General features: G+C 38.7%; 1 protein-coding gene across 1 annotated transcript; it reads right to left on the bottom strand.

Annotated features, from left to right (window-relative positions):
• Nucleotides 1-8,057: 8,057 nt before the first annotated feature.
• LOC311294818 (uncharacterized protein) lies at nucleotides 8,058-23,961 on the bottom strand (the record flags this gene model as incomplete). Its single annotated transcript, XM_084415847.1, has 5 exons — nucleotides 8,058-8,254; nucleotides 21,986-22,041; nucleotides 22,119-22,343; nucleotides 23,402-23,701; nucleotides 23,910-23,961. The coding sequence occupies 5 exons, from the start codon at nucleotides 23,959-23,961 to the stop codon at nucleotides 8,219-8,221; spliced, it is 669 nt and encodes a 222-aa protein (XP_084271973.1). The 3' UTR covers nucleotides 8,058-8,218.
• Between the last annotated feature and the right edge of the window lie 247 nt (nucleotides 23,962-24,208).

The raw sequence follows: 24,208 nt of genomic DNA, 5'->3' as shown, positions 1-24,208 counted from the left end.
TAGCTACCGGATGTGCCGTGTCAGTTTAGCGGAAGTCGGATGGCAAAATGCGGAAGCGCGAAGTATTAAAAGTGTGCGGGGCGGAATAAGGTGAATAGAAAAACATTAAAAATCAATAATCCTGTTATCTCTTCTGTATCTGATGTCATAAACCAGTATAATGACAGTAGCCACGCCCACCAGAGCAGAGAGGACCAATCGGATCACAGCTTCAGTAGGACCACAACAGTGGACAGAGTCTGCGTTCCAGTCCAAAATTGTCATGCCCTTCACTCGCTAACTTCCCTCCGTCTCGTTTACTCGGATGTACGTCATTGATTATGTTGCACGAGTGCCCACTACTGGCGGAAACTGCAATGGGCTGAACTGGAAAAGTGAAGCAAATTAGAAGCACTCACTTCCTGATGGTCGATCGTACTGCGCAGACTCAAACTGAGCTTGACGACGTAGATGTGACGTGAGCAGCCCGTCTGTCTTCTAGTAGCTGTGCCAAGAGAAATCTGAATCATTCCCTTCCGAATTTTGCAGAGACGGAGAGTGTGAGTAGGAGGTGTCCATGAGCTAGGAGCAGGAGAAACTTTATGACTCTCTATACGCTGATTTCACGCAGCCGCCATTTTGAAATCGAAAATGAGGCTCCGGTGGGAAGAACCCCGGAAGTAAAGATAAACAACAATGCCTTGGACTACCAACCTGAAGCTGCTTCCGCGATTTACACTATTGGATGTTAATATCCAATATAGGATATATATATATATATAGTTCATTCCTACTTATTTTTTGACTTTCTGAATTATATAAAAAAAATATTTTATTTATAAATGAATTTCACTGTATATAAAGTATGAAAGAAATGTATGTACAGTTTTAGAATTGACACAACATCATTAAACACAACAATACGCCATCGCATTCACGACTCTCCTGCGGTTAAAGGCGACACTTCCGGTTTTCTTCCCACCGGAGCCTCGCTTTCGATTTCAAAATAACGGCTGCGTGAAATCAGCGTATGGGCTTCTCCCTTAACTTTATCGGACTTTATGCCTCCACGTCCCCCCGATTGACTGCGAGCTTCTCCTCCTGTCTCTACAGTAATTTCCAGAGAGTCGCGTGGTTATGACGCAATCGTTTGCCTGTTTTTACAAAAACTGCTTCTACGGGGCCATAAGGTAAGATACAAGGTAATGGAGCCTTTTATACATTGTCGTGTTTCTTTAGAAATAAATAATGGACAAATGGAGTCTTTAAACGCCTCAGATGTAAAGTTATTCGCTGTCAAAGTGACGTCAAAATGAATGGGAGTCAATGGGATGCTAACAGCAGGTGAAGGCTTGATAGCCAATGGCGGCCGCCGGGGGTGGTACTCGCTCCCTCTGTCAAAATCGAGAGACCGAGGGTCTGTCCATGACCATTAACTTCCCTCGTCCACTTCACGAAGTGGAACGCACTTCAAAATGGCGGCAGGGATTCCCCCGAGGGGAAGTGCTTAGAGAAGTTTGCAAGTGGTGTCTAAAAGTGGACTGGAACGCAGCCCAGGTCTGAGGAATAAAAACATCAAAGTGAGATCAGATCAGTCAATAAACGGTTTGTAAGTAATTCAGTTATTTTTATTGTGATTTTATATATACTGTATATATATATATATATACATATATACATATATATATATATATATATATATATATACAGGTCCTTCTCAAAATAATGTAATATTGTGATATATTATTACAATTTAAAATAATTTGTTTTCAATTTATTATACTTTAAATTGTCATTTATTTCTGTGATGCAAAGCTGAATTTTCAGGATCATTACTCCAGTTTATCACATGATCCTTTAGAAATCATTCTATCTATCCCTGACCCTGCGAGCCACCCCGTGATTTTTTTTCCAGATCCGCCCCTGCACTATCCCTACCCCTAAACCTAACCCTACCCATAACTTTTCCCTAAAATCAGAGGGAAATGATAGGTGAATAACACTGATGTTGAAGCACCTCATCCTGGGTCTAAGCCTAAACTTGACATAAACTGTAAACTTGTCTTGTGACTTGTGAAGGATCTCTTACACTGTTGCCTTAGTTGCTTAGTTGGGGACATTTAATATTCAACGATATTATTGATCTGCCTAATTAGGGTGGACAATGATGCAATTTTCTTGTAGAAACAAACTTTGTTGTATTATTTTCATTTTATCAATGTGAAGCTGCTTTGATACAATCTGTATTGTAAAAAGTGCTATATAAATAAAGGTGACTTGACTTGACTTGAAGATGCAGTGGAAGAAGAGATGAGTGACAGCAACAATAAAGAAACTGAAAGGGAGCTGGGCGATGTTAGGCTATCGTCTCAAGAACAACTTGGTATGATTTATGAATTTCCGTGTCAAATAAGGGATAGCTGCAGTATCAATGCTGAAATATTAGTTGTAACTGATGCCAACTGTATTAATAAGGAATTTATATTTTCTGTCCTTTTAGATATATCAAAATCCTGGCAAGAAGGACCAAAGCAAGTGAAGTTAAATAATTTCCCCAAGACTTTCACATGGCTTGAGTACTCTGCAAGAAAAGATGCAGATTACTGCTTTGCTTGTAGACATTTTTCTCTACCAGATGCCGCTAAACGTGTGTTCATGTCCACGGAGGGTTACAGGAACTGGAAAAAAGCGAGCTTTAAAGACAGTGGCTTTAGCTCACATGCCAAATCTGAGAACCACCAAAATGCAATGTGTGCATGGGCAGAGAACAAAAAAAGACAAGACAGTAACACTTCACTTGTTGCAATAATGGATGAAAAAAATAGGAAACAACTGACTGAAAACCAAAAGTTTGTGAAAGCATTAGCTGAAATTTTAATCGTGACTGCAACTGAAAACACTGCTCAGCGTGGCCATAGGGAAAGTACAGACTCTGAGAGAAATGGTACGTTCCTGTCAATGTTGGAATTACTTGCCAAACATGACCCAGTGATCAGAAAGAGATTACAAAACCAGCCAAAAAATGCAATGTACACAAGTAAAACGATACAAAATGAAATACTTCAATGCTTAGCAGGAATGGTAAAAGACAATATTATCAAAGAGGTTAAAGAAAGTCAACAATTCTCCATAATTGTTGATGAGACAAAAGATATTCAGAAAAAGGAACCGATTTCATTTGTTCTGAGATACTTTAATGAGGGTGCTGTTCACGAAAGCTTTATTGAATTCTCTGAGGCACATCAGCTAGATGCAGGTGCTCTCTCTGAAAAGATCATTTGTTTTTTTGAAAAACATGAGTTGGAGTACAAAAAAAATCTGGGCTGAGTTTCCCGATAACGTTGTCTCTTAGCGCGCTACGAAGACTCTTAAGGTATAACTTAACTAAAGGTATACCACTGATAGGCGTGTTCCCCGAACTATACCTTAGGAAGCTGCTTAAGATATACCTTCTTATGCGCGACGTTACCTGGCGCTGTCCGTGGCGATGGTGCTGAATTGGTTAATATTGATGGCTCGAGAATCAATTATTCTCTTGTGCAGGGGCTGTTTCACTGCATTATGTGAGAAAGCGGTGTTTATAAAAGAAGCACTTCAGAAATAGTTGAAATTGCATTTATTAGGACTCATGGGATATTATAAAAAATAATCCAAACTATAATAGCCTATAATAGCCTAGCCTACATATTTTAAAATTGTATCATGTATTGCTGCCATGATAACCATTTCAAAAAATTCACGTGCTTTCTTCTCTTTCCCATTTTTGTTCGCTGAGGTGGAGCTGCGATGAAATATTGTTCTTGTAAATACTTTCCAGCATTTCAGTAATAAAAGTGTACATCTTACATACGGTACTCAGTAGTGATCAAAAAGGATTTAAACAGTGAATTTTGAATCTCTTCTTGTAAACTCAGAGATGTGGATTCAGACGGCAATTATATTCCCACACGACCTGTTTCTCAAAAAACAATTTGGCCTGGGATTTTTACGGGGGTTGGGCCCGATCTCATCCCAAGGCGTCATATACTGACGCTTTTGACATTTCGTCTACATCCAACGCACATGGCACCCTTTAGCGTCAATATGAGACGCAGATAGATATGGGCTAGAAGGCGCCTCCTAGCGGTCTAACCCTACCCCAGACCTAAACCTACCCATAACCGAACAAAGCTCTGTGCGTGTCATATTGACGCTAAAGGGTGCCATGTGCGTTGGATGTAGACGAAATGTCAAAAGCGTCAGTATATGACACCCTAGGATGAGAATGCATTGGAAAAAACACTGACATTATGGATTCGGATGGCAATAAAATCACTCACCCCTGTAAATGTTTAAAATAACGTATGAGCCCATAATAAACAATTAGCGTCCGAATAGGACTTAACTGACAGTAGCCTATGCTTTCACTGGCTTTTGAAAGCGCTCTGCGGACGGCGCCGTCTTTTAGAACAACTATTCGCTGTATCGCTGCCATAGTTTGAGCAAACTCCCCACCATAATAGACTATTAAGCCTTTTAATGGTTCGGCAGCTGATGTACCTTTGGATAATATAATTAAAAATCTAACAACAATCCGTATAATGAAAATTTTATTCTTTGCATGAAAACACTTGAATTAGCCTAACTGAACACTGTCTGGGTGTATTAAAACTTCAGAATTATATTCATATAGACCTGCAACAGTGATAAGGTAAAGCTAAGAGTGGTCCAGACCAGCCTTCCGAACGTATGACTTACAGAAGGTATACTAAACTAAGAACGTTTCGGGAAACACGTATTAACGATAAAGTACAGCTTAAGGTGTAACTTAAGAACGACGTAGTGTTAAGAAGGTTTCGGGAAACCCAGCCCTGGTTGGTCAGGGTTACGATGGCCAAAGTGAGAGAGGTGTCAAAGCATGCATTTCATGGTCACTGCAGTGCTCACTGCTTAAACTTGGTCATTGTGGACAGTGTCAAAAATGTCTCAGATGCAGGAACTTTCTTTTCATTATTAGAGCACTTGTATGTATTTCTTTCAGGATCATATGTACACAACAAATGGCTGAAAGTGCAGCAGGACATGTTTGATGGTGCCCCTAGACAACTCCAGCATCTTAGAGACACCCGGTGGGCTTGTCGGTGGGCTTGTCGGCAGGCAGCGCGTCGCAATGTTTTAGACCGGTTGCCTGCTATTATACGCGTCTTGGAGGAGATAGCTTCTGAAATGCACCCACAAAGAGCTGTTGAAGCTAGAGGGATACTTGGACAACTTGATCTGAATTTTGTTGGGTGCCTTGTGGTTTTTAAAACGATCTTCAGTGAGTCAAAAAGATCACCTTCAATCAAAAAACATTGACTTCAGCAAGGCAATTAATCTGATCAAAGCTTTTAAAGATACTCTGGATGATTATCGCAGTGAGGACACTTTTGGTGAACTGTGGAATAACATTGTTGACACGTGTCACCAGAGCAATATCTCCACAGCACAGAACAAATGCAAAAGGGTCAGACAAACAACAAAAGCGCTTCAGGACTCCATCATCGCCTCAACATTGGGACAACACGTTTCACCAGATGGAAAGACAAGTTTTCGAGCGGCGTTTTTCAAAAACAAATTGTGACATAATGAATGGACTCCAGGCTCTGAATCCTTCCAGTCGTTCCTTCTTGGGTGATGATGTTATGCTGTTGGCAAAGGCATATGGATCAAACGCTGATGACCTAAAACATGAAATTCATCAGTGCAAAACTTTCCCTAAAATCAGAGGGAAATGATAGGTGAATAACACTGATGTTGAAGCACCTCACCCTGGGTCTAAGCCTAAACTTGACATAAACTGTTAACTTGTCCCTCAAATCTGATTGGTTGATTGGAAAGTTGTTCCAGGATCAACAAAGATGTTAATCCAGGAACATGTGGTACTTGGTGAAATCACGTTCACTTGTCTCTATCTGAATGATTTTTGAAGGCAGCATAGATGTATCCTTCTCTGCCTTTAATATCCCACAATCCTGTGCTTTCCATTCTGTGACAGTTGAGCTAGAAAAATAAAGATGGCGTCTGATAGTTGCGGCTGGTCGTCAGGTTGTGTGTAAATGTACATTTTTGATCAACGATTTCTACTTATGATGTCATTTCTAGTGAGAAATTACTATTGAACAGTCATTGAATATTCTCTTAGTTTTCACTAAAGCTCTATTCTGTTGTAGATCATTAAACTGTTACGCTGCCTCAGAAGAGTGTCTGAAATCAGTTTTGAGACGTACCTTCGTACGCAAACGCTGCCAGCCGGCCCCCATCTTCACACAGATCTTCAACAGATCACTAGAGCTGTGCAAAGTTCTTCCGGCTTCAAACGCTCCACCATCATCCCCGTCCCAAAGAAACCCAAAATCACTGGACTGAATGACTACTGACCTGTTGCCTTAACATCTGTGGTCATGAAGTCATTTGAAAGACTGGTGCTGGCCCGCCTGGAGGACCTCACTGGACCCTTGCTGGACAGTTTGCTTATCGAGCGATCAGGTCTGTGGATGATGCAGTCAACTTGGGACTGCATTATATCCTACAACATCTGGACAAACCAGGGACTTATGTGAGGATCCTGTATGTGGACTTCAGCTCGGCCTTCAACACCATCATACCAAACATCCTCCTGTCCAAATGAACCCAGCTCCCTGTGCCCACCTCCATCTGTCAGTGGATCACCAGCTTCCTGACCGACAGGCAAAATCCTCATCCAGCTCCTGCATAATCAGCACTGGCGCCCCCCGGGGGTATTGTGGACTGTTCACAGCGCCATCTAGTGGCTTTCTTGAGTAACAGACACAATCACTGGATCTCATTACAGAGACTGAGTAAATAACTCCTGATAACATGTGAGTTCAGGGTGAGCCACTAGATGGAGGTGTTGCTCCTCAGACGAGACCACAGAGACAAATCACACTAGAGATTTAAAGACTTTATCGTTGGAGGAAATGGAGAATGATTCCTGTTAACTTTGAAGAAGTTGATGTTATACTAAAATGTTTTTCATTTGATAGTGATAAAAATCTTTTGTTTAAATTTGATTTCATTATTATGTTTGCCCGTTTCTATATTCATAAAGTCAAATGGAATGAAAAAAATGGCAAATTCTGAACAATTTAAAATTGATATTAAAATATATTTAAAAACAATATCCAAATGTAAAAACTTAAAAGCAAGGAAAACTACACAGTTTGTTTAATAGGTACAAATTCTTTGTAAAAAGCCTTTTTTTTCTCTTTCTTTCTTCCTTTTCCCCTTGTTTACCCCTGACATGTATGGTTATATGTACTCCTGTATGTAAATTGTTTTGTTGTTATTAAAATGCATAAAAAAAAATAAAAACAAGTATCGTGAGATCCTTGACGTAATAATGAACAAGAAAAATATATGTGATGCTGCATGTGATCTGTAACATGAACTTTTTATATAAATAAATAACACGGTATTGTATATTTTTCTTGCAGTAAATCTGCCACTAGAAAAACGTAACAGATTTAGTTTTATGAGTTAATACAATTTTTAAAACTTTTTTTTAAATAATATTTTAGCTGTATTTGTTGTTTATACCGGAATATATTGCAAAAACTAATTGGTAATATAAAAAAAATTACCAATAAATAAATAAATAAATAAATAATGTTTTTACAGATAGGCTATAAGAAGCACCTGTTAAAAAAGTAGAAATAGAGCTGTATATGGTACACTGCTGAAATATTTAAAATATACATAAAGTTTGTATTCCTCTGAATAAATCATGAGAGACTCTTGAACCTCAGAGTGAGAAACTTTATTGATAAAGGCAGGAAAATACATATGACAAATATACAGCAGTAGTAAAGAGAGATCTGTGTCTATATTCATTATTTTTTGTATCTGAGAGAAGTTATAAACAATAAAGTGACACTGTTAAAATCTGACACTGAAAGAGAGCACAAACTCAAATAATCATCAGTATTTATTATGAAAAAAACACTTGAAGAACCTTTAAAGTTCAGCGTTCTGCTTTAGATTTCAATACTTCCTGAAAAAGATGAACATAAAAAGCCATAAATTAATAAATCTCACAGATAATTATACATGCAAAATCAGTTTGTGAGAAATGACATCATCAATCATGTACCTGATGTGTGAATATGTGCTTGATCTCGTTCAGCTCTTCTGGATCTGATCTCATAAACCACAATAATGACAGTAGCCACGCCCACCAGAGCAGAGAGGACCAATCGGATCACAGCTTCAGTAGGACCACACCAGTGGACAGAGTCTGAGGAATAAACACATCAAACTGAGATCAGATCAGTCAATAAACACTAATATCAGCGCTGACATCAACTCATATTTCTGAATACACAGAAATATGATCAAATCTAATCAGCAATCTTATATTCGGTTCCAAGTGAGTTTTTATACGGTCTGTCATCTCAAACTATAAAATGATTAAACAATTCAATATGTAAATAGTAAATAAGAATATTTGAAGGAGAAGAAAAATGATCTCTACTCACCATAGACAGAAACTCTGAATGATTTTGATGAGAATCTTCCTCCTGTAAACATCAGTAGATTATAATCTCCATCATGTTCAGTTGTGGTGTTTGTGATGGTCAGAGATCCAGTTTGATTGTCCAGCTTCAGTCTGTCTCTGAATCTCCCATCAAGAATATCATCATATACAGTGATTCTGCCGAACCATTCATAGATTTCTGCTATTAAAGTGCTTTTAAGCTCATCTCCAAACCTCCACTGAATCAGATAATAATCCTTCATTTCAGTAAGATCAGAGTTTAGAGAGACTGAATCTCCCTCCTTCACTGACACTGACTTCACTTCATCTGTCAAACACACAGAGAACAAACAGAAACAGGGTTTGCAAAGATTAATACTGTTAAATAACTTTATAATGGTTTACTAAATTTGAATAGTTTAAAATTTACAGTAAAAATAAAAATATAAAATAACAAAAACAAAATTGAGCTTTGAGTTGATTTCATGTTTCTTTCTTGTGAATAGTTGTGTGTGTGTGTGTGTGTGTGTGTGTGTGTGTGTGTGTGTGTGTGTGTGTGTGTGTGTGTGTGTGTGTGTGTGTGTGTGTGTGTGTGTGTGTGTGTGTGTGTGTGTGTGCGTGCTGTGGTTCCATGACGTCACAAGCCGTTTGCTACCATATAAGAAACTACTTTAGTTTAATTGTTTGTTTTATTTACCTCAAGTTTTTTGTAACATTCTCAGTAACAATAAATGGTCATTGGACCGACTGGATCAACTTCTACTCCTCATCTTTACAACTGCACACGTCAAACTATATCCAGCTCAGCACACAGTAGCAAATAGAGAACAATCCGACTGGAAAAAGCTACTACAAATACTGTTAAATCACTTTATAGTGGTTTACTAATCGAATAGTTTAAAATTGACATTAAAAATAAACAATATAAAATAAAAAAACAAAATCATGTATGAATTCATTTAAATTTTTTCATTAAAAAACAGGTGTAAACGTTTTTTAACTCACCAAAGACAGCGAGAATGAACAACTTGCCCTCACGGTTGATCAGTAGATGATAATATCCTTCATGTTCAGTTGTGGTGTTTGTGATGGTCAGAGATCCAGTTTGATTGTCCAGCTTCAGTCTGTCTCTGAATCTCCCATCAAGAACATCATCATATACAGTGATTCTGTCGGCCCGTTTATTGATTTCAGCTATTACAGTGTTTTCATCTCCAACCCTCCACTGAATCACATCATCATCCTTCATTTCAGTAAGACCAGAGTTTATAGAGACTGAATCTCCCTCCATCACAGTCACATCACCAATCACTCCTGAAGAACAGAGTTTTTCACAGATTAAAGCTTTAAAGTGATGTTGGTTTGATGAAGCTTCACTAAAATACTTTTAAAATAAAATGTGAAATTAATATTCTGCAGAAGCACAAAGACAAAAGATGATAAATGATAAGAGAAATAGATTTATATTATAAACTTTATTACAGGCTCTAGGCCCAACAGCAGGACATACACCATACAAAAACAAACAACACAACAACAATTTTTTTACATATGGAACAATGACTAAAAATACACTTTTACTTTAATGTTTAATGTCACACTGAAACTAATGCTGTTGAGTATCTGAGCTTCATATTTATATTATTTTATTATGTTTGGGGGGGCCCCCCCCCCCGCGCTGGGCCCCCCCAAACCCAAAAAATGCAGTTTTTCCTAAATAACTACCTGAACCGTGAAATTTTTATGGTATGTTGCTCTTAAGGGCCCACATCAACCTAGCCCATAATCACTCATTTGTGATTTGCGCCCCTCCCATAAAAAATGAAAATGCAATATTATTCTGCTTTAATCGCCCCTATCTTCAGTGGAGATGTTCAGAACTGCACCATATTTCATGTGTATGATTAACTTGACATCCTCTGGGGGTATGCTAAGTTTCGTAGAATTTCATCCATGGGGGGGTATAAAATAAATTCATTTATGTGCACATTTAGTGACTGTACACTCATCGGCCTGTAGATGGTGGTGTTGAGCGAAGGGTTGCTGGTTTAGGATGATACTGTCACACACACACATGCAGGAATACAAACAAACGCAAGCATGCACACACACTGACATCCACACGCACAGACACACACCCATACACACACATACAAATCCACATGCACAGACACACACACACAAACACACACGCGCACACACATGTACGCACGCATACATACACGCACAGACACACACACACACAGACACACACATACACAAACACACACACACAGACAGACATGCACATACTACTACTTTTTTTAGGTATATACATAAACACGCAATACAGCCAAATTGCTCCACGTCATTTATTTTTGTGGAAAGCCAGTGCAGGCCTGAGCGGCGGTCATATTTTGTACCGCCATGCGGTACATCTAGTTATTATAAAAGCAAGTTTCTGTAAGCTCGTCACTGCTGGTACCATTGACTGGACACCATAACCGCAGACGCCAGACCGAGGTTGCTGCAAAACCTGTGTAAGAGGACTACTCGCTATTATGAAAGCAAGTTTCTGTAGGCTCGTGACTGCCGGTACCATTTACTGGACACCATAAACGCAGGCGCTGGTACCATTGACTGGACACCATAAGCGCAGACGCCCAACCGAGGTTCTCCCCTTCACACAGCCGATACACCAAGAGACTCACTCTTCACTCACGCCGCACCATTTTCCTGTTCATCTCAACACCTTTAAAGGGGATGCGTCGCTTACGCCACCTGATCCAAATAATCAGCCGGCCTTAAAGGTACACTTCCCAACTCAACCACCTGGCCCGCTACATTCACCGCCCCTAAAATGTCACCGTCTCGGTGGCAAGTGGCAAAGGTGCTACAACCAGGGCCTAAAAACAACAATGTGGGGGCTAATGGTTAGAGCAGCTTCCCCATTCCCCTTTTACCCCCGAACTAGCATCACAAGAGAAAGCCCTCGCGCGCACTGGGCGGACACCCTCCCCATCGTCAACCCAACGAAATGACTCTCTACGCACCTCTAAAAACTGCGAGTCAGGATTGAGGCGAATAAATTGTTTTAATTCCCTGCGCAACATTTTGTCTCGAACATTTTCCACAAACTGATCACGAAGAACCGAGTCAGGGTTAGAAATAGCAGTTGAATTTTTGCGCTGACAAATTTCCATTAGGACCATTAAGGAATGGGAAAACTCACGCAACGATTCTCCCTCACGCTGGCGGCATTGGAAAAACTTTTGTTGGGCCTCAATATAAGAGTGTGCACAGCCAAAAGTCTCCAATAATATTACAAAAATTCTCTCAGGGTCAGCCCTATCAGTCGCTGGACGAAGTTTAATCTCCAATTTAGCCTCCCCTTCAAGAAGATCATATACAAAATATGCCTGTTCACTGAGGGACATATGTCTAGCCTGTAAACATTTACGAACCTCTTCAACCCATTCCTCCAGAGGAGGACATTCCGGACCCGGACTACCAGAAAATTTGGGATATTTGCGTTCTCTTGGCACATAGACATACTTCATACCAGCTGAACCTGGCACTGACCGACTCGGCCCTCCCTGATTTGTATCCACTGGGGGCGCTACATCTCCCTGCCGAAGTCTTTCATTATCTGCTTGAAGTTGTTGGATCTGCTCAGTTAAAAGTCTAACCTGATCCTCCATGACCTATGATATTTGGGCAGAATAGAAAAACAGACAGTTTAATGAAGAGACAGTTAAATGCTAAATGCGAACCACTTATAGTGTCGTCGTCCCGGATCTCTCCTCAGCCACTGTTTTTCCTGTAATCAATATAACCTTGGTTATTAGCACCAAAAAAAAAAAAAGAACCCATACAACACAGTACATACACGAAAACAAAATTCACAAATATTACACCAGTCCCAATATTTAAAGGGGATGCGTCGCTTACGCCACCTGATCCAAATAATCAGCCGGCCTTAAAGGTACACTTCCCAACTCAACCACCTGGCCCGCTACATATATATATATATATATATATATATATATATATATAGTTAGTATTCCTCCAGGAGGCGCTCGACATAATAAATGCAATGAAACATGCATGGGCTGTTTTAAATAAAACTGTTCATGGGCTTTTGGCAAAAGCACTCAGTATCTGAATTCACTCACTCGTTTTCATTCACTCCCTCAGGTGGACTATATCAGTGGAGTAAAGTGGACTATATTAGTGGAGTAAAGTGGACTATATTAGTGGAGTAAAGTGGACTATATCAGTGGAGTAAAGTGGACTATATTAGTGGAGTAAAGTGGACTATATTAGTGGAGTAAAGTGGACTATATTAGTGGAGTAATGTGGACTATATTAGTGGAGTAATGTGGACTATATTAGTGGAGTAATGTGGACTATATTAGTGGAGTAATGTGGACTATATTAGTGGAGTAATGTGGACTATATTAGTGGAGTAATGTGGACTATATTAGTGGAGTAAAGTGGACTATATTAGTGGAGTAATGTGGACTATATTAGTGGAGTAAAGTGGACTATATTAGTGGAGTAATGTGGACTATATTAGTGGAGTAATGTGGACTATATTAGTGGAGTAAAGTGGACTATATTAGTGGAGTAATGTGGACTATATTAGTGGAGTAATGTGGACTATATTAGTGGAGTAAAGTGGACTATATTAGTGGAGTAATGTGGACTATATTAGTGGAGTAAAGTGGACTATATTAGTGGAGTAATGTGGACTATATTAGTGGAGTAATGTGGACTATATTAGTGGAGTAAAGTGGACTATATTAGTGCAGTAATGTAGGGAACAGTGAATGAGGGTATAGGGGATTTCGAACACAGCAATGGAGAGACTCTTGAACCTCAGAGAGAGAAAACTTTATTGATAAACACAAGCAGACACATATGGACAAGCAGTTAATCGGATAACGCATGTTATACTAAAAATTTAAAATGGTATTTGGTAATCTACAGTATTTATCATACAGGATCACAAAAAACTCATCAAAGATCACTTAGAGGAAATATAAATGACAAAACAACAAATCAGATTATATGACACCGGGGGCTTCCGGTGTCATGGCGGCAGCATAGTACACCTTGGCGTCCACCTTCCACAAATGTAAGACAATTTATTGTGTGTGCGGTCAGTTCTCCACTATTTATGAATGAACGTTAATTACAAAGCATAACCAGGAGTAAATGCGAAAAACAAGACAAACCATTGCTGCCCAGAGAAGCGTGATGGATGAACTTCAGGGAGAGCTCGGTGTTCAAAATGCGGCTCTGGTAAAAGTAATGGAGGCGACCATGGCGAAATACTTCAATGAGGCCGACGAGAAATCAGAAGCTCGTTTCAATAGACTCGAGAAACGACTTGATAATATGCACGCAACCCTTTCGCGGCATACGGAAGAGATAAGGTCCATTCGTACTGAATCAGTGAACCTTCGGGAGCGTACTGCCAATGTGGAAAAATCGTCTGCCTTATGTGTGAAGAATCTACAAACCTTCGAAGCTAAATTAACTGAGATGGAGGACAGAGCACGCCGGGATAACCTGCTTGTATTCAACCTCAAAGAAGGAGCTGAGGGGGCGAATGCCCGCGTTTACCTGATGGAGAAGATTGCGGAATGGTTTCCTGTCCTCGAATCCTCTATGCCTGAGTTGATGAGGTGCCATCGCCTTGGGAAACCTCCTACGCATGGATCTGTTAAGGCACGTCCTCGTCCGCTTATGATTAAGTGCCTCCGCTTCACAGATCGAGATCGCCTGCTTGGCGAGGCGAGGAAAAGCCCCCCTGAAGTGGATGGCGACCTATTGACGTTTACTGCAGATTACAGCGAGGCTACAACAAGACGTCGGAAGCCGTGCTATAAGATCATGTATGAGGCCCGTACTCATGGATTCAAGACTTTTCTTCTCTACCCAGCTACAATCAAGCTCTCGCGGGGGAAAGATACTTATACTTTCCAGGAGGCGAGTGAGGCTGAAAAGTTCGTTGTTTCCTTGAAGGACTAAAACTATTGGTTTGGTGAAAAGCTTCGAAGGGTAAGATTGATGTTAGAAGCTTATTTCGACAAAAGTTCCTAGGAACCGCTCAGGCTGAGCTACATGGTGTTTATTTCTGTGTATTTTCTTTTCTGTATTATATTTTGATATGAGCTGTTCATATGTTGTTATTTTTTATAGTTAGTAGTTAATTTACTTGCACTCTTATGGCATGTTAAGTGAACAGCAAGCTACTCTGTTAAGTGCTGAGGAAGAAATGGCTTGAGGATAACTATTTGCTTGATTTACTAAAGTGTGGCGCTCTGATCCGCAGCTCAAAGGCAAACTTTATATTTTGTTGGAGGATGGGTGGGGGGCTATGACTGTTCTACCAAGATGACTGGTATATTTTTTGGGAGGGTGGGTAGTTTTCCTCCTTTTTTGAGAGGACTTTGGATGGTCAAGGCTGAGCATTTTTTGCTTGTTTATGTGGTTGTTATGTTTTTTTTTCTACTTTTTTCCCTGTCTTATTATTATTATTATTATTATTATTATTATTATTATTTTTGTGATTCCTTTTGTGTGTGTGTGTGTGTGTGTGTGTGTGTGTGTGTGTGTGTGTGTGGTGGATGGATGTGCCGATTTGGGCATTGACCTTACCAAAACTTTGTTCCTTAGTAAATATTGTCCTTGTTTTGCTTCTTTATATTTACAAAACTACAATGTGATTAAATATGAGTAGAATAAATGTTATGTCATGGAATGCACGAGGCCTTAATTCTCCCCAGAAGCGCATAAGCACTCTGAAGTTTCTTTTTAGAAAGAATATCCACTTTGCTTTTATTCAAGAATCTCATTTACTTGAAGCTGATGTACATAGATTTAAGAATAAGTACTATCATGTGGTCGCTTCCTCTTGCTACACCAAGAAGAGCAAAGGTGTTTGTATAGTTGCAAAATGTAATCTAAATTATACTATTCTGGGCACAGGGGGATCCGATGATGGTCGAATTACTTTCTGTAAAATAGCTTTCAATGGTACTAAAATTGCATTGATGAGCGTTTACGCTCCGAATTGTTTTGATCAGCACTTTTATAATACATTGGCTTCTATATTAACAGATCTTCCAGAGTACCAACTGTTAATAGGGGGTGACTTTAATGCTGTATGGCTGCACGATATTGATAGAACAGGGGTAACAGAAAGCAGAGATCAGCGACTGGCATCTATTGCATTAAAAAAACTGTCTACTGACTATGGTATGACTGATACATGGCGAATGATGAATCCTTATTCCAGAGAATTTTCCTTTTTTTCATCTCGTCATAAATCTTTTTCAAGAATAGATTACATCCTCTCGTCTAAAACTCTTTTCAATGATATTTGTAGCACTGAAATGACCCCAATAGCTTTATCTGATCACAGGGCTGTTCTATGTAGTTTTTCATTAAGAGTTGGTCAATCTAGGGCAGTTCGTTGGCGTTTTAATACGTCTTTGCTCCAGAATGATGTATTTATAAGCGAGCTGGGGGCTGAGTTGGAGGAATTTATTAAAATAAATGGTCCATCAGTCGATGATCCACGAGTGTTATGGGATGCGGTTAAAGGGTGCATTAGGAACAAAACTATATCTTTTGCATCCTATCTCAATAAATCCAAAAAGTTTCGTATAAATTGCTTGGAGTCTGAAATTGCAGCTCTCGAACATGAAATGCTAAGTAATCCTTCTCCAGAAAACATCTGTAAGAGACAGAAATTAGTCGATGAACTTAGCAGTTTGTTAATAAGAGAAGCAGAATTTACTATCCATCGCACTAGGCAAAATCACTATCATAGTAGTGCTCGTCCCAGCCGTTTGCTTGCTTACAAATTAAGGAAAAATGATGATTTAGCAAAGATATCAGCTATAAGGACTAAAGAGGGGGAAATAACATCTGACCCGGTATGCATTAATAGTACTTTTCAATTATTTTATCAAAGTCTTTACACGTCAGAGGTACCTCATGATGACAAAGCCTGCTTTGAATTCCTTGAATCATTACAATTACCTAAATTGCCTTCTGAAGCTGTATGTTCCTTAGAGGCACCCATTCAGTTGGAAGAATTGAGATTAGCGATTAAAGCAATGAGTAGAGGTAGGTCTCCGGGCCTGGATGGGTTGCCACCAGAACTGTTCGAGGCCTATTGGCCCCAGCTTGGTCCTCTATTGCTGAATATGCTTAACTTCTCTATTAATAGAGGCTCATTTTCTGCCAGTTCAAATATTGCAATAATATCGTTATTACTTAAGAAGGATAAACCATCTCACGACTGTTCCTCTTATCGGCCCTTAAGTCTTTTGAATTGTGAGGTCAAGCTTTACGCTAAGGTCTTAGCTACACGTTTAGAGTGCTACATGCCTCATTTAGTTCATTATGACCAAACTGGATTTATCAAGTCTAGACTAGCATCGGATAATGTCCGTCGCTTGCTTCATATTATAGATTTTGCCTCCAATTCAGAAGATCAAAATGCCATTCTCTCATTAGACGCTGAGAAGGCTTTTGATCGACTGGAATGGTGTTATTTGTGGTCTGTCCTTCAAGTCATGGGCTTCAGTGATAGCTTTATCTCTATGATAAAGTTATTGTATACCAACCCCTCTGCAGTCGTTATAACGGGCAGCAACTGTTCAGTTAGGTTCCCAGTCACAAGATCGTCCCGTCAGGGTTGCCCTTTATCTCCACTTTTATTTTCTTTATCTTTGGAACCTGTTGCTCAGGCAATACGGCAGTCGGAGGCTTTAGAACCAATCATTATTCAAGACACTCCACATTGTATTTCTTTGTATGCAGATGACATTTTAATTTTTACAAAAAATCCTTCTAAATCCCTTCCACATCTTCTTAAAATTTTCGAGAATTTTAGCAGTATTTCAGGCTACAAAATAAACTGGACAAAATCGGCTTTAATGCTGCTGGGGGGATTGGACGATCAGATACCACTTTTCAATATTCCTGTTGTCAGTAGTTTTATATATCTAGGAGTGTCAATTAGTCCCTCACTCAATATGTTAACTGCTGAGAACTACAATAAAGTTTTAAAAAATGTGGAGGATGACCTGAATAGATGGGGGATGCTCCCTACTTCCTTTCAGTCTAGACTCTCAGTTGTTAAGATGAATATATTGCCTCGTGTTAATTTTGTGAGCAGTATGATCCCCCTAGCTCCACCAGGCGGTTACTGGAATAAGCTACATTCAACCGTTAGCTCCTATTTATGGAATAGAAAAAAACCTAGAATCAAAGCATCTACTTTACAAAGACATAGATTATCAGGAGGTGTTAATTTGCCTAACTTTGAATGGTATTCCTGGAGCTTTGTTTTACGTTCTCTTGCTACATGGTTGAATCCAGATATTCTGGTGTCATGGCGTCCTATTGAAGAACGTCTAATACATCCACATTGTCTGTCTAGCCTGGTATATTCCAATATACCCCATAGTATAGTTAAACGCAATTTTGGACCAATAATTTCTTATCTTTTGATGGTATGGCGTAAAGTCCACCGATTTGCTAAAATCCCAAACACTTTCTTCGCTCAGTCCCCTATCTTCAACAATTATTCACTCTTAATAGAGAAGAAACCAATCATCTTCCCCCAGTGGAGCAATAGAGGGGTCTGTGTCCTTAAGGATATCTTAGGGGAACAGGGTCTTCGTGCATTCCATGATTTAGAGAGAGCTTATAATTTATCAGGCACTTTTTATTTTTATTTACAACTACGTGCAGCAATGCGCGCTCAGGGTGTTCCTTGGGGTATTGAGTTGGGGAATCATCCCCTTCACGTAATCTTTGAAACTAAAGGTAAAATTAGTGGCATTGTTTCAGAGATATACAAGTTTATAACTAAAGCTTCATATAAGCCTTTATTATTTTTCAGACTCTGGAAGACAGACATTAACATCTCCCAGGATCCAGATTGGTGTGTGATTTGGACAAATATATCTCTATCATCTAGAAACCTTGATCATCAAATGATACATTACAGATTGATCCATAGGTTTTACTTAACTCCGCGAAGATTACAGCAAATGAAACTCAGAGATAACCCATATTGTGATTTTTGTCCAGATAAAATAAATGCTACTTATTATCATATGGTGTGGCAGTGTCCAGAGGTCAATAGTTTTTGGCATAGTGTTTCATCCATCATGTCCAGTATTATCAAAAAACCCATCCCTCCTTCACCATGCTTGCTTCTCCTTAACGACACATCGTCTCTAAAGCTTACCATCAATAATAGGCGTTTCCTTCTGGCTGGGTTGACAGCCGCCAAAAGGATGATAGTTTGTCGTTGGAAACCACCACATACATTGTCCGTGAGGAAATGGCTTGCTTCTTATCGGGATATTGTTCAGCTAGAGCTCTCTACAGCACGTTTGCATTATGCCAAAACCTCTAATATTGACTGTTGGTCAGAGCTATTAGAGAAAATAAATGAAATGATGTAGATAAGGTCGGATTCTTTCTTTTCTTAATTGTTTATTTCTGATTTGTTTTATATATGCTGCCCAACTGTTGTGTTTTTTTTTTTTTTTTTTTTTTTTTTATACAATGTGTAATGTTTAAATGTTCAGCTCCATGTTGTACATGCACTTCATTTAGTTCTGTTATTATTATCCAGAATATTGTATTGATTTCTGTGAATTTTATAATATGAAGGAAGAATTCAGGACGCGCTTGATACTTTCAATTATGATATATTTGTTTGATATACGCAATGTCCAATATCCTGCGCTGTGTTCTATGATGTTATGTGGATATCATAATAATGGAGAAAGGATGGATGGGTGGTAATGGAAAAGGGTTGAGAGGTGTGTGTGTGTGGGTGTGCGTGTGTTCCCTTCTTATTTTTTTTTTTTTATTTATTTTTTTTTTTTTTTCTCTTCGTTGTTGTTAATTGTTCAATACCTTGACCGAATCTTGTTAAGGGTTGGAGGGTGGGTTTGGGATGGGTAGGATATGGAGAGGGAAAGAGAAACAGAGACACAGACAACAGAATAAGCAATACTTTAATTGTGCTCTGTTTTATTTTCAGTGATGATGCAATCAGCCTAAGGTTTCGTGAAGGTGTTTCCTCTCCATTGTGTAAATAATGATTGTAAGAAAATAAATAAATAATTGATCACAAAAAAACAAATCAGATTATATGTGAAACAGTAATAAACTGTAAAGACAGATGCAGTTGTTGTGATCAGATCATCATTTGTGATTAAAATGTGAAATATGTGTAAATCACCTCCGTCATCTCAGATTCCTGTAACACAAACACAAAAGGAGAAAAACAAACTTTAAATGTATAAATGAGTTTTGAGGATTGTGATTGAAATATTTTATGTAATGGGTATTTTCAACATTAAATGTACAGAGAAATGCAGATTAAGGATGCTCAGGTCAAAGGTCATATATACTTACCAGAAAAGTGCTTAACACAGAAGAACTAACAGTCATATGATTAGCTTCAGGCTACGGGCACAGGTAGGGCTCAACCCGTGCAAAGCACATGCCCTTTTTTACCCTTACACTCCAAAGGGTACACCACCTTTTTTTTGGTGGTGGTGTTTTTTTCTTCTTCTTCTTTGAAATAAATCAATGCTATTGTTCACCCTTTACGACTGTCTGTCTGTTTAAAAATATTTAGCCAATGAAAGCTTGTGTAAATCTTGTTCGATCCACAAACTGTCAGTAAGCCTGATAACTCCGCCCCCTCTACCTGATAACCCCGCCCCCTCTGTGAAGTTGGCACCCCATTAAAACGAAATAATCTCCAAAACTATGCCATTCATTTGTTCTGATTTTTGCCGCAAAAACGAACGTTTGTGCTGGTTTGGTGTTTGAGATATTGAACATAATTTTTTTGGTTGTGTGACGTCACTCTCCACCCCATTTCGTCTAAATCGCTCCAAACCAGTGTCATTCGTTTGTGCTCGGTTGTGCTGGTTTGTGCCGTTAAAACAAACACTGTTTCTATTTTCCTTTCGCAGATATAACAGATTTCATTCGGGAGCTGTGTGCTCATGTGTGATTGAGGTAGTGATAATAGCTTCTTGACGGTACGCCGTCACCGTACTTCAGGGAAGTATTGTATAGTAAGGGTGTATGCACACCTGCCTTGTTTGGTTCGATTGAATCGAACTCAAGTTCGTTTCCCCCCTTGGTGCGGACCTTTTGGGCAGGTTTGAATACAGCAATCACAGTCGCGTGCGAACCAAACAATCGAACTGAGACCCAGCTGAAGAGGTGGTCTCGGTACGGTTCCAAACGAACTCTGGTACGGTTCGTTTACGGTGTGAACATGAACCGACCCAATTGCTGGAAATAACGCATACAAATACTGATGTGTTCAGCAAGTTTAGCGAACGGATGAAGGAGAGGGGATATGAGCGGTCTCCCGCACAGTCCAGCGCGCTGTCTGTGCACACGATACTGTTCTGCGCGTCGTGTATCAGGACATTCACAGACATAACGTTCTCTTTTGTCTTATATGCCCTTATACCATTGTCTTATATCCAGCTTAAATGGTTTAAAAGCATTTGCATGAATAGAAGCGCGATCATATAATGTAACGATTGTTAAAAATCCTAATTACAACATCGTATAGACGACATTGTATCATATGATGCTCATTAGTTTCTTCATATTGCGTTTGTAGAGAATAACACCAAATCAGTAAAAGAACAAATATTACATTGAAATATCTCCATGCTGAGCCTGTTTTTGCACTTCCTGCTTTTCCCTGTTTGAGAATTCCTTTCCAATGAATGGACGACCTTAGCACACGTGTGGTTTTATTTACAAATTTTGGTTCACTTGCAAAAAGAGCAGTGTGAAAGCGAACCGTACCAAACAAAAAAAATCAACATTGTATTTGGTCCGGACCAAAGCAAGTGAACTATCGGACTTTCCTGGTGTGAATACACCCTAAGTATTCAGGTAATTCAGGGAATTACCTCGAGAGACTGTATTTATTCTTTTTTACAACTGGAAGTTGTTTAAACTGACGAAGAAGTCAGATTAAGTAGGTTGTATTCGTATTAAGAATTTCCACGACAGGATTGATAATGCACTGGACCTGAGCATTGTTATAATACTCAAATGTGCAGATTGAGTATTATCAGATACAAATCAGTTTTTTTTTGTTTTTTTTTGCATTGACTGATTGTTTTGTGATTGTTCATAATGTAGGAGTTTCTGTCTTTTAAATTTTATTATGAAATTTTAGAACACAAGAGCAACTTTATTAACAGTACCGAAAATAAAAACCAACAAGAGAGACTCTGGAAACCATAAAACGTGTTCAACAACAACACATATTATACCGCACACTGCCAAATATATGTTCAACAAGTTTGTTAAAGTAGTTTGCGGAATGAAATCATACACATTTTAAACAGGAATATTGCAATATACTCTGCGGTTATTTGTTAATTAAACTGATAGAAATGACTCAGAGACACTTACCTTCATTTGTCCAAAGTGTTTATAGAGAGTTGCATCAGTTTTATCATGATTCTGATCTGTAATTACACACACGTTCAATCAGAACATGAATAATATTGTTTTTAAGGATGTTCAAGCTGTAGTTTCACTTTACCTTCATCTCTGTGTTTCCTGCAGTAACAAAGCATCCAAATTACAGCCACAATCAGCAGAACACCAGCAGCAGTAACAGCAGTGATCAGCGCTGTCGGAGAAACAGGACCTGAAGAAGGATCTGAAGGAGGACCTGGAGAAGGATGTGAAGAAGAACCTGAAGGAGGACGTGAAGAAGGACCTGGAGGAGGACCTGAAGGAGTGTGTGGGTCCGGTGTTGTAGAGGCTAAAGAAAGACAGTCTTTAGTCTGAGTGAATGTGTCTGATCTACATCAGAAGACAGAGATCAGCTCAATAAATAAACACTATATAGTCAAATTTAACAAGATTACACTGCAAGAGAAGAACATGTCATATAGAAATGCCCAATCTTAAATGAGTAAGTGGTTTGTTTGTTTGTTTGTTTGTTTGTTTGTTTGTTTGTTTGTTTGTTTGTTTGTTTGTTTGTTTGTTTGTTTGTTTGTTTGTTTGTTTGTTTTGTAAACTTAATGAATAATTATTTGTGTTGCTGGGCCAGAACTAATCTGGAGAAATATATATCTAAACCAAGCGAAGGTGGAGGACACATATCTAGTTTATTAAACATGCTATTATTAGGTTCTCAGGAGTAATCTTCATCCAGATTAGCCATGTGGGAACAAGACCTCGGATTGGAGATAGATAAGGAAAAATGAGAGCAAAAACATGTAAAGGCCCAAACACAGACAGTTAACAGCAGACTAAAACTCTTACAGTATTGTGACAGTGGACCACAAAACCAGTCACATGGGTCAATTTTTAGAAATTGAGATTTATACATCATCTGGAAGCTGAAAAAATAAACTTTCCATTGATGTTTGATTTGTTAGGATATGATCATATTTGGCTGAGATACAACTATTGAAAATCTGGAATCTGACGGTGAAAAAAAACAAAACCTAAATATCTAAAATGTAAATATTGAGAAAATCTCCATTAAAGTTGTGCATTTATGTTCACAGTGTAGCTTTAATATCCTAATGATTTTTGGCATAAAAGAAAAATCGATAATTTTGACCCATACAATGTATAATATTGTTCATTAATAAATATTCATTAATATGAAAATATATTTGAATGTGCACTATATTAACCCTACTTTATTGCTTATATGTGGTTATTACTGACTGCAATGTATTGTGACATGTGATGTACATTGTTGTGTAAGTGTTTAAGAGAATTTCATTTAAAAAACAGTATTAAAAAGTATTATTATTTGTGTAAAAATATTTAATAAACAATTATTATTGTGTAATTGTGTCTCACCATAGACAGTAACAGTGAATCTGTGTTTAGTCTCTGATCTGCTGCGGCTGATCTTAACTTCATAAACTCCAGCATGTTCAGTTCTGATGTTCATGATGGTCAGAGATCCAGTTTGATGATCCAGCTTCAGTCTGTCTCTGAATCTCCCATCAAGAACATCATAGATCGTATTGTTCACTCCATCAGTTATAGCTATAAGAGGCCCGTTAGTTCCAAACCTCCAGAATATCTCTTCATCTCTCTGTATTTCAGTAAGACCAGAGTTTAGAGAGACTGAATCTCCCTCCATCACAAACACTCCTGAAGAACAAACAGAAAAAGTCGAACCTGTTAGAGATTTTAATAACATCTCTACAACAGAACAGACACAACAGAAGCAAAATGGTGTTAAAATGGCACGAACTAATGCTGTTTGAGCTTCAGTGTTTTATAGAACCAACATTTAGAGAAACAAACTGTGAATCTGATGCAGAAACAACTGAAGTCATAAAAACACATTTAAACTCACCATCCAGACGCCAGAAACACAAGCAGAGCAAAACAGGGAGAAACATCTTCATCGCTTTCAGTCCACAAATATGAAAAGACAAACTCTTCAAAACTGGTTCAGTAATAAACAGACGTGCTGATGTGAAGCTGCTCTGTAGTAAAGTGAAGTCAAACTCTACAATCAGTTAAAATATCTGCCTATTTATTCAGTGTTAATGGGTGTGACCATCTAGCTCTTTCTTAGCTGATTAATTCACACTCTGAACATTATCAGTTTGACTCTTTGAGCTCCAGTAGGCCTACAATTCCAGTAAGTCA

Source organism: Rutilus rutilus (genome assembly GCF_951802725.1).
Source record: "Rutilus rutilus genome assembly, chromosome: 8".
Classification (NCBI taxonomy): domain Eukaryota; kingdom Metazoa; phylum Chordata; class Actinopteri; order Cypriniformes; family Leuciscidae; genus Rutilus; species Rutilus rutilus.
This window is presented reverse-complemented; position numbering and strand designations above follow the sequence as displayed.